Source organism: Bactrocera oleae, chromosome 6 (genome assembly GCF_042242935.1).
Source record: "Bactrocera oleae isolate idBacOlea1 chromosome 6, idBacOlea1, whole genome shotgun sequence".
In the NCBI taxonomy this organism is placed as follows: Eukaryota; Metazoa; Arthropoda; class Insecta; order Diptera; family Tephritidae; genus Bactrocera; species Bactrocera oleae.
This window is the reverse complement of record NC_091540.1, coordinates 59,808,702-59,827,370: the sequence shown is the minus strand read 5'-3', so window position 1 is coordinate 59,827,370 and position 18,669 is coordinate 59,808,702. Positions and strand designations below refer to the sequence as shown.

Below are 18,669 nucleotides of genomic sequence, written 5' to 3'. Positions count from 1 at the left end.
CGTTTTCAACAGCACAACGCCAGGCAACACTAAAAGAAGCTCCAAAATATATTTATTCCTATTTATAGCGAATGGTTTTGCCGGTGAAAAACTCGCCTCAATTAATGTTTGTGAAAATCTATTGTTCTATTTTTTTGGCAAAAACCACTACAGCTGTGGTAGACCCAGCTACATATGTCTGTTTACTCATTTAGACATTTGTTTGCGAGCTTTAAGTAAAATCATTGATATTTCTAGCTCTTTCAAATTTATTGCAAAAAAATCTTATATAAAATCAATAAGTACATATATGACAATATTAATTTGGGCAAACATTATCACATAATTAATTTCGAAAGCCACAAGCATTAAATGTCAATTAAGCCGTCTTATAAAATTATTAAACAATTTTCGACACCAGCAAGGACAATAAATGACGTCTTTATTATAATTCGCGCATGTTGCTGATGGCCATACACCCTTGGGATTAGAACGATTATTTATGACCTTTGGTCAAAACTTTTGAACTTGCACCAAACCACATATATTCACCATACATAAACCAAGTCTAAGCCACAATAAAATAAAAACATTGGCACAAAATTTATTATCAGAATTTAATGGTCACGCGCGGGGCATTAACGAGCGCACAAGGCGGCACATTCATTTCAGTATTGAGATATATGCTGATATATAAAGAGATATCCATGAATTTGTCAGCCAATTCTTTGTGTGAGTCCTTACACACACATACGTACATACAAATATGTTTGAGTGGCTGCTCTATTGGCCGATAAACTTGCAATTCACTAAGAAAGTAGCCACGCATTAACACCAAAATGTCGACGAGAATTATGTTTATTTCGTAATTTAGCAACGACACTCAAGTTATAACACAATTTTATACCCTAAACAGGGTATGCCACGAAATTTATAACACCCATAAGGAAGCGTCGGAGAGTCTGTCTGAGTTTCAAAAGTTTTTGAGATATTAATCTGAAATTGTGTACACATACTTTTTCCCCCAAGAGGCTGCTCATTTGTCAGAAGCGATATCGGACCACTGTGTGGCAAGTTTTATTATATTATATTATATATATGTCATATTTTAGTATTTAAGACAACGGTACAATCTCCGAATAAATTGTTTAGATCGAACCACTATGGCATATAGCTGTCATACAAACTGAATTATCAAAGTCAAGTCTTTGTATGAAAAACTTTTTTATATTACAAGAGATTTCCATGAAATTTGGCATGTATTATTTTCCAAAGCAGCGCTACAATTTCCAAACATATTGTTCAGATTGAATTACTATAGCATATCGCGGCCATACAAACTGGCCGACTAAATTCATATTCTTGTATGGACAACCTTTTTACTTACGCAGGACATTATAGCTTCGTTGCAACGGTTTTTCTTGTTTTACTACGTGTATTCCCATACTAACAAACAGCCAGCATCCACATAAATTGACGCAATGTCAACACCTCCCCTTCTTGTCGGCTGCTGCGCATATGTGTGTATGTGATACGTGTCCAGCATGCGACCACAGCGCCGTTATTGAGAAGAACTCGCTTTTATTGCCACTTTGGTACACAGAATTTTATTTATTAAGCATTTTTGCTGCATAACCATATAGTTCTTTGCTGCTGACTTGCTTATTGATACATTTTATATGTACGATTGTTGTTGTTAACTTGTATGTGGGCGTGTGCTAGGCTTGCACGTAAGTGTGCTGTTTGCTGACCAGCTAATATATTTTATGATTTCTCTTTAGTTTATATTTATTGTTATCTCTTGCTTTGTAGTGGAGCATAACTAATGCAATTGACTTGAAAAATTACTCGATGGCGTATACGTAACCCATGACAAATACTCTTGTGTTTATTGAGAGTCAATCGATAGGTTCAAGCGAAAATATTGCAATATATACATAAATATACATCGACTTTTCGAAGCTTTTATTTTTAATTTATTTATATAATTTTCGAATTGAAAAAAATTGCAGTGGTAGATTTTTTGAAAAATTTTATGTTCTACCAAAATCTTTGTTGTTAAAATTGTATCCTAAACTGTTCAAAAGTAATGGTATTTTTAATGAAGAAATTTTTCTTTGCTATTTATTTATATAGGAAGCTTTGTATGCTCACCGACATCATTTAAAATTAAGCAAACAAATTTTTTCTTGCAGAAATATTTTTTTCGCATTTATAGGTGCATTTTAATCCATGAATTCGATAGGTTAGTTTTGGCACACCCTAACAATTTTCACATTGCCCAAAAATTCATGAGTAAATATCAAATAAAAAAATTTGTGGCTTTTTATTCTTTTACAAAATATTTTTTCTTTTGCGAAATTTGAGTAAACTGATCTGTCCAAAATACACTGAAATTTCAAAAAATATGAACTCGCTTTTATTTATATTACTATGGCAAACAATCTGGAATAACCTAAGTCCATATATTCGTTAAACTTAACTTTTGTTGCATCATTTCTTTAGAGATTGCACCATTGTCTTAAGCAATAATTCATACCTAATTTGATGATGATATCTCGTCAAATGTAAAAGCTTTCCATACAAGCACGTGATTCCGACCATTCAGTTTATATGACAGCTATATATTGTAATGGCCCGATAACGAACGTTCCGACAAATGATTAGCTTTTTGATGATAAAAGGACCTGTGAATAATTTCAGATCGATATCTCAAAGACTGAGGCACTAGTTCATTTATATACAGACGGACATGACTAAATCGATTTAGCTCGGCATGCTGATCATTTATATATGTATTTTTAGGGTATCCGACGTTTCCTTCTGAGTGTTACAAACTTCGTGGCAAACTTAATATACACTGTTCAAGGTATAAAAATTGCGCTTCCTACTTTAACGAATTTAAAATACTCCTTTACACCTTTCCCTCGTGTAATATACCTAAATAACCACAACCTAAACTCTATAGGCGCTGGTCGTTCTTACCTATAAAGGCGACAAAAACTTTCAGCTTTTATAAAGTAACGAAGATATGGCCGACGTAAGGTCTTCGACTAGTAAGTAGTGTCAATACAAATATTTCTGGAACATTTTATATACACTAAGAAACTGTTCTAAGAATTTTCTTACTGTTCAAGAGTGACAGAGACAAGATTACCACAAAACTTTCCTGGTGATTATAAACAAAGTCTTTGTTCAATTCATCCTTTTCATTTCATTCCTTCCTTTATTTACAACGTCACAAATCATTGCATTTTTATGTTAAGCGCATTCCAAAAAAATTAACGGAACGAAACGGCCGTAATCTCTATTTCTATCTTTACAATCTTTACATCAATACTCTTAAGTGGTAATCGATACGACAAAAGTATTTCTTCATGATTTTTTATATGAAATGACACGCATATACAAGTATTAACCCTCTCACTTCTTATCACATGTCTCCTAAAATGTGAACATTTTATTAAAAAATATTTGTCAAAAATTGATCAAATTAAAAACAAGTGAAATTTTACCCAAAATTTAGTCCTGTCAAGATATATAACAATACAGAATATACGGGAACATTTTAATTCTGATTGAATCATTTGGCTCCGAGTAATCCCTCGAGCAAAATGTAGTTCAAAGATACCGCTACACTTTAGAAGACTGCAGCTCAAAACTATGCAGATATCGACTAAGGCTTCAGTATGTTATTTACTTATGGAATTATGGAAAAACAAATATTTTTATCCCCTTAAAAAATATCGAAGTGGTTATAGTTAATTAATGGCTGTATATATTAAATAGGTGAATGGTTAGTAATTTTCTGAAATAGTTACTGTTGTAATATAAATTGCAGAGTCATATTTATAAAAAAAATTTTTGTAATTTTTCCCCAGGATGGCCGAAAACTCTCGAAACTCCAAACTCTCTCTGAAAGATGACGAATGCACTTTTACTTGGAAACTTTTTACCGGTTGGGATTTCATGATTGGTAAGCATAATAAAAAACTAATTCGTCTCCTTTTAGGCTTATTTGGTTTTAAATGAAAATATTTTCATGTATAAATGAGTACTGCAACTCCTTTTACCATTTACGGCTTCAGTAGTCCTTTGTGTTAATGCAAATATTAAACTGACATGCTTAAATTATTTATATTTCAGGCCACGCCGAAACAGCGCACAACCGAATCGCCTCGGTGGTGGTCGGCTTCAAGGAGGTTTTGCTTGAAGAAGCCGAAAAGAAGAAGGATAATCGCAAGTGAGCTTCAAACTTAATGAAATAGTTATCGGCGAGCGTGTGCTTTCAATTTTTAATGTCGTCATTTTTAACTTCAACATATGCTTTAATGTTTTCCACTTCTTCTTCTTCTTTGTTTACTTTTCGCTTTCGTGGCGACTTGGCAGTTGGCGCATAATACTGCAGCGTATTTTGGTGAATCTGGTTGTGATGGGCTTATTGGCTGCCTCCGCTTACACCGTCGTCGAGTTGGTTAATCAGTGAGTACCGTTATGTTTTGCCGGATTTTCAGCGGCATTGATTTTTCTCTGCCATATCTTTTATGTTCTTTGTATGCAACACGCGTGCGATTTTTTATTACAAATTGAATTTTTCAATACTTTGTCTGGATGGGACGGCTTTCGCATTGATTTTTCTCTATCGTTACTTTTCGCACAGCTCGGAGCAATTGGCGCGTAATGGCAATTTACTGAGTCGCAATGCGGTTAACATCACCATCACGCTGTTGGCATTCTTCATGCCCATGATATTCGACGCATTGGGATTATTCGAAAATTGGCATCCACGACAGCAGTTGCGCTTGCAATTGGCACGGTACGGTAACGGTTATATTTATATTTAAAGCACAAGCACTGTGGATACTAATGCAAAACGTGATTTTGGGAATGTTGAAATTTTTAGAGAACTACCTAGATATACAAATGTTAGGTTATGTTCAATTTCAATACTTTTATTCAATCATTTAAACTTTTTGGACATGTCGGTAGTGAAAAATTGAATTCAGATGTAATCTAAAGTATTCGATTCGAAGTAGATTCCCGAAATATTCATTTTGTATAATTCTGAAAAATGTGGTCCATTGATTATTTAATGCTTGTTCTTCAACAAATTGACTTCCCTTAATAATCCCGATTATTTACCAAACTTTCAGACAATTTTAATGTTCCTTATTATTAGTTGTCAGCAAGGACCCTCTTAGCTTTTTCAAAGTTCTATCGTTTTATGCTTATTTCCAAAAAAAGTTACAATAACCTTAAATATTTAACTCTCGCCTTGACTGGCTTTGTAATAACCAAGGTTTCAAAAATGATCCGCTTATCTGCCATATTCGATCAACACAAATTAAGAGAAATACTTTCGTAATAGATGATCTTAACTGAGATCTTACTTGGACAGCTTATACAGCCGGTTCGTTGTGGTACCTAAAACGCCTATAAAGTTTAGAATAAAAACCCTTATAAATTGACAAAGCACTTTGAGCCTATCACAAATATTTTAAAGCGGCTAATTGCAGTTCTGACTCTGTCTCCTGGTTCGCCGAAGGTGTAACTGCCGGGATTCTCACTCGCCTAAAAATCCGCGGCCATTTTGATCATATAAATCCTACGGTATGGGAAGTGGGCAGAGAAAATTTTCAACTTTTTTATTGTTGAAGCTTATTCTGATATTCCAAATAATATCCAAACATAAACCCGGGATCATTCCATAATCGAAATGGTTGGTCTTGAAAACGACATTGTATCTACTTGCTATAAAAAATTATCAAACCCATATTTAATATATTATTTCTTTTCTGCTCTTGGAACACCACCAGCACAGAGCATACCACAAAAGTATTTGAAGGTAGGTTAGTAAAAATGAAATTGAGAAACAAGGTAGGCGTTATCAAGGGCAGGTTTCTCTGAGATAATACAATCAGAAGCTTGGTCAAGTGGATTCAGATCACGCGCGGACGATGACAACACGCTAGAACTTTTCCTTTGCGAATGCTTATCAATCAGCTGGCTAAGGCCGGATACCTTCCACAGCTCTCAACGTTCTAAACTAAAAGGAATTAGGCAGCTACAGTGGAAGAAGCATACGAATTCAGGGAGTTGTTGACAGGTAATCAGTTGAGACTTACCTGGGAGCACAATGAGCCTGATAATGACTTAAATACGTGCGCTTGGGCTCGACCATTCATGCGACCTTCCTTCTCAACAAATCTACCAACCAAACACCATAAGGAATTAATTTCCATGCTGAAACAGCGTTTTCATTAAAACAGCAGTGAATACTCTCTTCAAGTATTAAGAATTATCCATATCAATAATGTTTCAAATACCTTACTTTCATAAAAGTAAAAGCTCAATATAAATCTTCAAATGATCTTTGCCCAATTCTGTGCGATGACCCCTTACGTTTATTTTACGCAGGATGATAAACCTGGAGTGGTTTCGATATCAACCAATATAGTTTATTTTTAAAAATCGCCGCTTTAACTCTGGTATAATAATAATCGTTAGTTGGCTCGAAGAAATTATGAAATTAGTGGGTCGTATTGAGCTTGGATCTTCCACTGCATAAAAGACGTCATTCAGCGACCAATGGAGTACAATATTCAAATTGAGAGTATATTTGATGATGGTAGATTTAATTTATGGTCTTTACGTTAGGTTTATTAGATCTTCGAATGTTTTCCTTGTATTCTAAAAAGAATGAACTCTAAGGATTCAGAATATTAGTCACCAGAAGTAAACTAAATTAAGCGGGTAGTACTTTTTGAACTGAATAATTGATCAAAACTGCCACGATCTTCGTAATTAAAATATTTCCTATATTTCTACTCACATATTTTCTTAACCGCCCTCACAGCATCATGATACTCAACATGCTCAACTTGTATTCGCTGATGTTCTCCTTCATCTACAACATCGACAGCAAAGAGGGACCCTTGCAGACGCTCAAAGAGCGCTACGATAACTCAACCTATGCCATGAATAATTTAACAATTGTGATGGATGGCTATAGAAATAACAACACAAATAGTACAGCAATAGCCATAGCGCTAACGCATCTCAACCTGAGTACCACCAATCTGGTAACCACGACCACAGCGGCCACAACAACACTTTACGGCTTGATCACACGACTGAGATGCCGCAATATCACAATGAAATGCTCAAAACCAACACGTATCAACAATCGGAATTTCACAACAGCAACAACATTACTGCTACTCAATCTCAGCACCTCAACGATGTTGCCACACATCACCACCAACACAGAGTCAGGCACGACAAATGTGTGGACGACGCTGCCCACCACAATGCTACCTGTCACAACAGATATCGATACAACAACGTTAACGCCGTCACAACAACAAGAAGAGTGGAGCACAATACAATTCAATGCGGCAGCAACCGCAGCAGCAACAACAATAAAAGCAACATCAACTACACCAGCCACCGATGCAACATCGACCACAATAACGGATTATACGGAGAGTACAAAACAAACCGAAACTACGGATTCATCCACATTGCCACAGTCCACGTCAACTACAACAACAGCGCCGGGTAGTGATAGTTTCTTTGACTATATGGATTATTTCGTTGGTATGCCGCTTGAGCTTAGCGACTCGCAAGAAGTGGCAAGTGCAACAGAGACGACGCACAGCAGCTCAAGCGGCACGACCGAAAATGTGCGCCGTGCTAGAAATGGCAAAAATCAGCGAGCTTTGCAACGTAAGCCACGACAAGCTTTACTCTCGACGTTGTACGGGGCAACACAGCAAGCGCCGCCGGGCCGGTACAGCCGTCAGTTGAATGAAGGACGCAGACAAAGTGACCGTGACAATCAAGCCTCCACCGACAGTAGTGCTGCAACTACCGCCGCTTACACGTTAGAGGAAAATATGCCAAAAGCTCAACAGCAACAACCGCAAGTGGAGTCCGCATCGCAGGCGCCACAAAATGAATCCTTACCGACGCTGCATGTCAATACGAAATTACTTGGTGAAGTGCTGGCTTATTTCACCAGCTCGACATCGACCGTTGAGCCGATGACTACAAAATTGCCGCCTACAATAACGGCTGTAGTAACGACACCGACCACAACAACTTCCACACCGCCAACAACTACAATGGAGTCTGAGGGCAGTACTACGGCATTTTTCTTAGCCGAAGATGATATTATCGACGAGTCCGCGACCATCAATTATGACAGTAATGAATTCGATGAAGATAATTTCGAGACTTGCGTGCGCACCATTTGTGATACTTACCCTGAAGAAGAGGTAACAATTACAGATTTGGATACAACTGCAACACCGACGACCCCTTTCTTGACCCCAATGGAGATTTTCGAAAAGAAAATGTTTGAAGTAAAGCAAGATATACAGCAGGTGCAGCGTAACTTAACCAGTATGTGCTGGGAAACGTCGCTGGGGCAGGAGCTGGCAAAGGTTATCGTTTCAGATGGGGTAAGTATTCAAAGATAGAAAATATTTGGCTTCAGCTGACTGTCTGAGGTCTTGGTAACGTAAAGTATCTTGTCCATTTTGCTTCATACGCTGTTATAATGTGGCATGTGCCATGTTACCATGTTGACTTTCAAGCTTTATAAATACTGGAAATGATTTTTAGAGGCTCGAACGAGTCCCTTGAGACACATTTGGATTATGAAACATCGTGCTAGATTAATTGTATCAACTTTTTCAAATTTTTCCAGTTTTTGTAATATTGGATTACTAATTCAACGGAGATATTGGTATTTATTTCCACAGATTATAAGTATATCTATGAAATTTAAAAAATATGGTGTAAATTCGGGGAGTATATAAGTTATATATATATTATAAATTAATCACAAATTTTTAAAAGATAATTTATTATATATTTCTAAAAAAATTACACCACTCGAGAGACAACCACTCATTCACTGCCCGTTTATTAAAGAGCAACCACCGTCCGCTGTTTCACAAGTTCAAAATGCTTTAAATGCAGCTAAATAAAAGACTGTGAATGGAAAATTATCCAATCAACTTTCAAATTGCTATCAAAACTTTCGCGTAAAAGCCATTCAACTTCTGGCATTAGCATACGCCAACTACTGTCACCCCAACACAACCGGCTTCTGGACACTTTTGCACTTCAAACTCAGTTAAAGAAGCATTGAAGTATATTTTTTTAACACACCCTTTCGGCAGAGCAGAAATCAAAAGTTAATCTTTAAATGAAATTTTACATTATTTACACGATTGTCAGTCGTTTTCACTAGCTTTTCAAGTTTTGATGGCCTGCACAAAATTTGTTTGAGTGCATGATTTTGTGTTTGCGCACATTAGGGTGAGAGAGGCGCCTATTTTTTTTATGTTTTAAATTAATTGATCGGACAAAAGGATTATTGAAACTGGGAGGAGTATTGAAAGGATTGCCATCTGTTTAAAATGTAATTTAAATATTAAAAAAAAAATTAACTATCACTACTATGTGCATCGTCGGAATGTCGTTTAAGAAGAATATGTATGCTTTAGGGATGCCACCAGTTTAAAAAATTTTCAAGGAAAAAGTCATAGAGTAATGAAGCTCCACAATACGATTTACCACAATATGTAGACATTTTTTAAAAGGGTTGCTAACAATTTTAAAATTTTAATTTAAAAAAAAATTGTTATATACATATTTATTAGGGTGGAGCGATTTTTTTTTTTTTTTTTGCAAAGCCTGAGGGTAAACTCTGTAGATTATAAAAAAAGAAAATTTTTGGACAAAAACAAATGTTTGTTAACATCTCAGTTTTAAAGTAAATTTCGAGTTAAAAGTTTTTTTGAACAAGAAAAAATTATTTTCGGTTTTAACTCTTTACTTTTATAAAAAAAATTACCAAATGTGACGGTTTTTGACTCAAAATTTATTTTAACGCTTTAGGAAAGAATGATGTCGTTTAAGACTTTTTTTTAAAACTCCAATAATGACCACAAAATCTAACTTTTAATTGGCCAGAAAGACGGGCTTTCCACAGCTTCTAGAACACTTATCAAACATTTTTTACGAAATAAAAATTTTAACTCGAAGATCGCTTCTAGATGTTAAAAAAAGTTTCTAATTTTATAATCTACAAATTTTACCCTCAGGCTAAGCAAAAAAAAAAAAAATTTTTTCGCTCCACCCTAATATATGTGTATATTTTACATTACAATATTGACATTAAATAGTACATATATAGACATATTTTCATAGAATTGTGTATTGCTTTTCAGTTATCACAAATTATATTATTCCTGTAACAAATAAGAAAAAATAAGCGTAATTTACTTTTACATTAAATTAGTCAATAACTGGTCTATTTATGGCCGACTTTTGACATTTCACAACTCCTACAACTTGGCGGCGTAAAAAAATCCAGTTGTCACATAAAAATAAGGCAGTTGACTAACTAGTTGACCGCTTAGTGTGTACTAGTTATAAAGGACCTCACAACGAGTTCTTTACCCTCCTAGTTATGTCCAATCACGTATATATATTTACATATACATATATATACATATATATGTGTACTTACTTGTGTGAGCGCATATATTTGCAAGTGGTTTGTGCGAAACTCCACCTCAGTGTAAAATAAATATGTTTGTTGTTAATACTTTGTGAAAACAAGCCGTAAGCCTTCTCGATTGTACTCATGCTCGTATGTACACTTGTGTGCGTATGAGTGCATATCAAGGATTGCAGCTTTTGCGCATAATTAGCTACTTAACTTTTCCTTTCGTACTCTGATAATGAGGTGAAACTAAGTTGAGAGCTTGTTTAAAAAAAGTGTTACAGCGTTTTTCCCCGTTATTTCACAGACGCCAATTTGTACGAATACGAGTATGAATAAATCAAAGTGGAAGTAAAAATTATGGGACAATGTGTGTTAATATAATGGGGAATATTCTATTTGGCCTATGCGGGCTAGATACAAAACTTTACTGAACTTCATTAAGATACCACATTTTATGTGAGTTGAAGAACTTAATCGAAAGATTAAAAAAGCTATTATCGTATCTTTATTTACATAAGTTAGAGACGCAGATACCAAATCCAGTGATGCTTCAATTCAAAGTCCTAATATTGTATTTCTTTAATCTGAATTTTGTCTGTAACACTATAGCTGAAGTTCTATCTGAGCTAAACCCATTTTATCCAACAAGGTTTATGTTCCAGGGCTTTTAGAAACCTTTCTGATTTTCGGTGTTCTTGAAACATGTATAAATATACCGTGGAAATTTCAAAGCAATCGATACAGTAATTTTTTTAAAAGAATTCCCAAAAATCTACGTTTCTTTAGGTTGTCACATCAGGTGTGGCTCTTAATCAAATATCAGAGTATATCTCTGTACAAGTATATCTATGTATGATAACTTCCGTGAAGGTGAAAAATATATTGGGTTAAGCTTTATTAAATGACGGATGATATCATATATTTTTCTTTCTTCAATAATAAACGCTAACGATAGCAAGAAAAATATTAGAATGATCTTATATACCGATGTATCTGTCTTACGACAGTTCTCTGCTGTATGAGCCCGAGCGTAATCGAAAAATGTTCCCTTGAAGGGCTAGTATACCATACAATAGTTGTCAACTATATATAAAATTTATAAGAGTGTAAGTATGTTGACTAGTGATAATAAATAGTCGTACATTTTAAAGTTTGATCTCATGAGTCTGTTGTTCTGTGATTTTGACAACACTGTGATCACTTTAACAAGAATTATAGCCTGTCAATAGAATATATCTGCGTCTTAGGCACTGAATATTATGAAGTCAGAAATCTATCCCCTTTTCTCCCTGATTCTTCATGATTTTTATATGCTGAAAAATGTCGGTATCTCATCGTGTACCACCAAAGTTCTTCGATTATTCTAACGATGTTGATTTTAAATCATTGGCCGGTTTTCTTGTTATGAGCATGTCGACTTTATCACACAGCAATCCTTTATATCTTCCCTCTAAGATATTTAATAATATTTCATTTATCTAATTCTCTCTTAGCTTCTGTCTCTCTTCGCTCCTCTCTGCGTAGACTTTTTACGCGCTCTTTTTGTTCGCTACCTCAATAAACATTGGTGTTGGGACATGGAAAAGACATTTCCGCAGGTAAGCTTTCGAAATAATGATAACCCGTTTTATTTTTGTTATATGTAATTATCTCTTACTTTCACTTCGACCTTGAACTAACAACCCTTACACAGTACGGTGACTTCAAAATCGCCGAGAATATTTTGAATCTGATCATTAACCAGGGCCAAGTGTGGATGGGTATATTCTTTTCACCCGGTTTGGTGCTAGTGAGTCTCGTTAAATTAATGATATTGATGTATTTTCGTTCGTGGATCGTGTTGACGTGTAATGTGCCACACGAGGTGGTTTTCAAGTAATTAATTACCAAAATTGCATACGTTACCTCAAACTCAATGAGATATCTAACTTTTTTCACCACAGAGCATCCAAGTCGAACAACTTCTATCTGGCTTTACTGCTAACGATGCTCTTCCTCTGTGTGCTGCCGGTGAGTTATGCGATTGTATGGTTGCGTCCCTCATGGCATTGCGGTCCGTTCTCCACGTACAATCGCATCTCTGATTTTGTTACCAGTGCGACACAGGAAGCGCTACCTAAGTAAGTTGGGGCTTAAATATACCTAATTCGATATATAATGAATAATTTCTCTGGTTATCACGAAACTTATAGGCAACTGCATAGACCTCTTAACTATTTAACTTCAGCAAGCACTGTGATACCGCTGCTGCTTCTGCTCATTCTCATAATCTATTATCTGGTGTCATTGACGGGTGCACTGCGTGAGGCCAATCAGGATCTCAGAACTCAACTGCAAAAGGAGCGCGAAGAGGAACGTAAAAAAATATTTAAGGTACCCGAAACGAAGCCCACTGAGAATAGCGCAGCGGCGTTGACCAGCAGATGGCGCAAGGTGCTGGAGGCTTCTTCGCCAGTCACACCAACACCACCGCCGGACTTCGAAAGTGAAGAGTACAAAAATAAAGCCAGAAAAGGTAGGCGCACGGATTTCGTTACTTTACTTCTTTCCTTTGAAGTTTCAACTTTTCTTTTCCAGAATTGATTTCACGCATCATGAAAGAGGCTCTACGCAAGGGATCTGCCACATCGGATGACGATTCCGGTAATCGACAAGGGCGTGACGATGACGATACGGACACGGAACACCATGACTCACTGCCACACGATGAAGATGGAAGGGACAAAAATTTGGGCTTATCGAAATTACAACAAATAAGACGAACGCGAAAACCGTCGCTGGTGGACATCGTGCAAATTGCCAAGAGCGAACGTGAACGCGAACAGCGCGCTTCATTGTCCGTGAAGGAAAGAAGTAAAAGTGAGAAGCATACAAGGAGAGATAGAGAAAGGGATAGAAGTAAAGAAAGAGAGGCAGAAAAAGAAACGGAAAAAGTTGAGGATGTAAAAAAAGAAAATGAAATTATAAGTCGGAAGGAAAGGGATAAAAAAAAGGATGACTCTAAAGGTCAGGAAGAGAAGGTAGAGTTAGAGAAAGACGATGAAAAAACCAAAGAAAGGGTTAGTGGAAATAGGAGAAGCAAAACTATCAAGAAAGACAAGAACAAAAGTGAACTAGATGAGAAGCACCAATCAGAGGACGAAGAATATTGTAAATCTGAAACTCTGCCTAAAACTAGAAAGAACCAAACCACAAATGACAGCGGAGCTTCAAGGCAAGATATAGATACGGATAATGATCCCGATACAAATACACGTATAGTAAACGAACGCCGACAAAGTTTGTTGCGCAAAAAGCGAGAAGACGAACAACCGGCCACGCGACCAACCACACCTTTGCCCGAAAAAACAGAAAACCAAACAACAGAAGCGGAAACAACACCACCACAGCGTGAAGAATTGCAGAAAAGTAATTTTGTGATTATTGATGAGAAGACGCCAACGGCTGGCGAAAAAGAACAACCACCAGCTAAGCATCGTTCCTTTAGTGTACGCGGCGGTACTTTTAAATTTCGACGCCAAAAACCCAAACCTATAGAAATACCAGCCGAGACGGAGGTCTTTAAGTTCGATGAAAAATCTCTGGAGAATACAAATAACGGTAAGCTTGGCAAAGCGAATGAGCCACCGCATAGCGCTTCGCCGCCAACGTCACAGAGAGCAAACGATGGGCTCATAACACCGACATTTGTCAATCCAGAGAAGCTTTTGAATCTCTCACGTCAAGGACGTAAGAAAATTGGCACACTCTTTGCGCTGGTACGCGATACAGTAAACACCAAATGGAATGATGAGGAGCAATCAACTAGCAGCAGTGGTGGACCGACAACAACCAAATTTCCCGTAACCCCAGAGACAGCCAACAATAACAACGATGAGGCGATTGCAATCGAGATGCCACCATCGCCTGAGGTCGAACCCACAGCCAAAGCACATTTTCCTACAACAATTTCCGAAATCTCTATTGAACCGAAAGTCACAGCTCCTTGCTATCCAACAACTGCATCCGATATTAATTTGAGCGATATAGAAGCGCTGGACAAACCTGGTCCCATATATCAACCAGCGATGCAACGTCGCAAACCCATTGAACGTGTGCAAGCCACGCGTCAAGACTCGCAAACCTCAGTTTGGTCCGATAATATACCGATCATTACCATCAGCACTACCGGCAGTGATGAGTGCATTCCGCAGGTGGATCCAGAGAAGAAATTTACGACACCCATCATACCAGTCGCTGCAGTCGCGCCACTCAAAGAGAGCGTAGTTATGACTGTTACGAAATCAGCGCCGCCAAGTCCGGATCCCAAAGTGAAAATCATTAAGATCGATATTGATGATAAATAGTTCACGGATTGCGGCTAAGTTTTTTTTTGTAACGGTCGAGAATGTGCCTTCCTAAACTCTAAATGCTGGAGTAACAGTAATTTTCGTATTTAGGCGCAATTATTGCACCATATCCATAATTATATGCTAGTCTACCGTATTTACTTGCATTTTATATACATAAATACTGCAGTAGTAGAAATGTTCAAATAAAATTTTAAAATAAAATACAATACTTACAAAATTGAGATGGTGAAAAATGTAGTTCCGGAAAACACAAAATAAATTGCTCTTGCAAAAAAATGTAAATCACTTTATCTACTAGAGTTGTCGTTTTATATATATTTCTATATACCTACATATTGGGACCTGTGTTGACAGGCTTCGCATTCAAACTTGCTTTAAAAACTTATAATGAACTGGAAGATAATCTAAATAATTGAGAAGTAGTCTCCTCCAAGTCCAGATAAGCGCAGAAACGATAAATTCTCATCTTTTGGAACACATTTGAACTGGTAACGTGCTCCATACTCAACAGCGTAAGCAAAATGGGTTTGAGGCGATTACATCTATAATGGTAACTGTGAAATTTATCCATTTATGGTGAAGCCCTAAAATTATTGTTTTCAAAGAATTCCTCAGGTATCTATGCCCTTTCTAAGTATTATTATTACTACTCTTCACCTTTGACCACAAAAATTCTTCTAGACGATCTTTGACCAAAACTTCCTTGACTTTTATATATTTTTGTCATATGCAGACTTGGAAAAATATCTTCTACATTTCCAAGAAACTCACAAAATTTTTTTGTCGCTTGTGTATTCGATAATGCACAAAATTATATTTTAGAAATTATTTTCGTAGAACTCTTCCTTCACCAGGAGTCTATCGGAATTAAATAATATGTGTAGTTTAGAGAATATCTTTTTTTTTAATTTTTCTATATGTTCTATATTTAGTAATAACGTACAAAATCGATATCTCAAATAGTTTCTGAGTTACAACCTCCTAAGTAGCCGCTCAGTTCAATCAGCTCCATCTTATTATTATTAAACACGATTTTCTCGAAACAACATTTTTAGAATTTACTTGAATGATTGGAGGCAAATGATCCGATATAGTGATCGATATCAGTGCTCTGTATATAGTTTTCCATACAATGACGTACCAGTTTTTTGATCAAAATTCAAAAATTGATTTCTGGCTAATCTGTATAACTATAAACCTTGAGTCCCCCTACATGTTTGAACTTTTATATGCCTTTAATATTATAATACTGAATTTGTGACATGTTTGAACTTCGAACTATACAGTTTGCTACTGAATACAAATTAAATAATTTTTTCATTAATATAATATAAACACATTTGATTTTAATCATTTTGTTATAAACAAAATTAGGCGAATGCTTTACCAGCATTCCAGGTTCTAGTTGAGGAGTCTTTTTCAAAAGAGTATATTTACATTTTAATTTTTTTTTTTGTTTAACTAAGTATGCAGTCTTGTACTTAGTGCTAATATACACAATTTCATCACTTAGATTATGATCAAAACGAGATAGTTTCCAAGTAAAAAAGCTTCAAATGTGAGCATTCGTTTCAAAACGGTATATTTTTACATAGCTTTTTTTAATATAGATTTGTTCATTTCATAACATAACGTTTTCTCATTTTGTGAAAAATAAGTTAAGATGAAAATATACCTTTTGAAAAGACACTCCTCAGTTGTTGAATGAGGCGGGAAGATACAAATTTTATAGCAATAATTAGTATATATGTACGTATTACAAATAAGCAAAGACACACTCCTCGGAACCGGAATTAGCAAATAAAGATGAAATAGTAAATTTATAGAATAATTTTTCGTAGTGGTTTGTGTCTCTACTAAATCATTGTGAATGGCTAAAGTTGTCCGGTAAGAAATTTATAAATATTTTTTAATTATCTAGATAACTAACAGAATTATCTTTTAAATAATGAAACTTCATTATTATAAAAAACAAAAACAACGTTAAATTCGTTTGCACTGACGCTTAATACCCTGCACATATATAAACTAGTTTCCATACAAAAACTTGATTTTGATCGGTCAGTTTGTTTGGCAGCTATATACTATAGTAGTCTGATTTTAAAAATTTCTTCAGAGATTGATCTGTAACCTGGAAAATTAATCCATGCTAATTTTTGTGCAGATATCTTATGAAATAATAATGTTTTTCAAACAACAACTTCATTTCGATTGTTCAATTTGTATGACAGCTACATATTATATATGCTGTAGTGCTGCGATATCGGCAGTCCCGACAACCGAGATGCTTGGGGTTGAAAAGACGTGTACGAAATTGCAGATTGATATCTCCAAACCTGAGAGACTATACAGACGGACAGAGAGACGTCCACGGTGAAATCGTCTTAGCTCGTCATATAAATGATGATTATATAATATACAAGTATATTTTATAGGGTCTTCAACGCCCTGTGCAGAGTATAATGACGAAGCAATGCAGCAAAAAATTCAACGCACGTCAAAACCACTCATTTTAGAAAGCGCCAGAACCGCTCAGAAGGGGTTTAGCGCCTGCAAAGATGGTGTTTATTATAGATATACATAAGCATGTAGATTTCTATCGAACCCTGCCGAACATATTTTATTGGTGTGACGTTCAAATTCAAATATTAAAATATTGAAATATAAACAAACTATTTCAACAAATTTCACAATTTCTTTAGATATGTTAGAGGTATAATGAAAAAACTTTTGAGGCCAAAATTTCACCGCGACGGTTACTCTTTACGATTTTGAAAAATTAAAAATGTTTTAATTTTGGTAATTTTTAAAAGTTTTTTCAAAATAATTTTTTTCTCATGCCTCTAAGTGTCCTCTGAAAAAGCACCACAAATTGGAAAAACAGTGAAATTTTAAATTTTTCATAGATCTTAGGAAACTTTTTTTTAAATTTTTTCCTTTGGCAGAAATTTGTTTTATGATAAGACAAAACTTTTCACCAAAATTCATTTAAATCGGTAGGGGTTGCGTCTAACTATTTGTCGATTTGACATAATTATCTTTCCAGAGGTTTCCTCAAGTAGCTAAGTTCTCTTTTCAACTAATTCTAAGTTAGCTGCGCCCTTGTGCCAAAATGGTCGTGTCCTTTATCTGGATCTATCCTGAACAATAGTAAGCGCAGATACAGAGAAAAACTTAATCGGTATCGAATGTATACTTTCTACTTGTTGTTCTACTTTGAGAGTTTCGAGCTTAAATAATTTACTTCTCTAATCTTATAAAAGATTACAATTTAGATTTGGGAGAAACTTAAAATGATATTTGCTTTATAGCTTTGTGGATTTTATATGAGAATCTTATAAGTGGGTCTGCGCTTGCTTCATACCTGAACCTATCCAGAAGTCTCTCCAGAAAATTCAGAATTCTGGAAATGTAAAAAGACGCCCGAAAATCTCATTCATATAAATTTATATATATGTATGTATATACATATATCTACACATATATAAATATTATAAAATGTATTATATTTCACTTGTTTCATGGAATATCACAAAAAATTATTATAGAAAGCCTAAAAATATTCAAATTTTCATAGTTTCCATGCGTAAGACCGCACAATAAACTCTTATCAGCGATCATAATGTTTGTTGTGCGATAACCTTTATCCCCCTTTCACAAGTTATGCGTGTAGCTGACACCATTCTAAACAGAGTTCCGTCCGAGTAAGAGAACGTTTGGGCACGCAATCGTTTCACTTACTTTCGCTTTTCATTCATATGAACCTACAGATAATATACTTATATATGAGTATACGAAATATATATATACATG

At 35.5% G+C, this 18,669-nt stretch overlaps 1 protein-coding gene across 1 annotated transcript in view; it reads left to right on the top strand.

The window, feature by feature from the left end:
* Tmc (Transmembrane channel-like) overlaps positions 1 to 15,094 on the top strand; it is a 49,738-nt gene extending 34,644 nt beyond the window's left edge. The window contains exons 10-19 of the mRNA XM_036358729.2: positions 3,861 to 3,955; positions 4,126 to 4,222; positions 4,369 to 4,461; positions 4,640 to 4,795; positions 6,836 to 8,444; positions 11,998 to 12,102; positions 12,198 to 12,379; positions 12,448 to 12,624; positions 12,697 to 13,019; positions 13,082 to 15,094. Coding sequence (XP_036214622.2) covers positions 3,861 to 3,955; positions 4,126 to 4,222; positions 4,369 to 4,461; positions 4,640 to 4,795; positions 6,836 to 8,444; positions 11,998 to 12,102; positions 12,198 to 12,379; positions 12,448 to 12,624; positions 12,697 to 13,019; positions 13,082 to 14,850 — 4,606 coding nt within the window. The 3' untranslated portion in view covers positions 14,851 to 15,094. The remainder of the gene's footprint in view (positions 1 to 3,860; positions 3,956 to 4,125; positions 4,223 to 4,368; positions 4,462 to 4,639; positions 4,796 to 6,835; positions 8,445 to 11,997; positions 12,103 to 12,197; positions 12,380 to 12,447; positions 12,625 to 12,696; positions 13,020 to 13,081) is intronic.
* Positions 15,095 to 18,669: the final 3,575 nt, after the last annotated feature.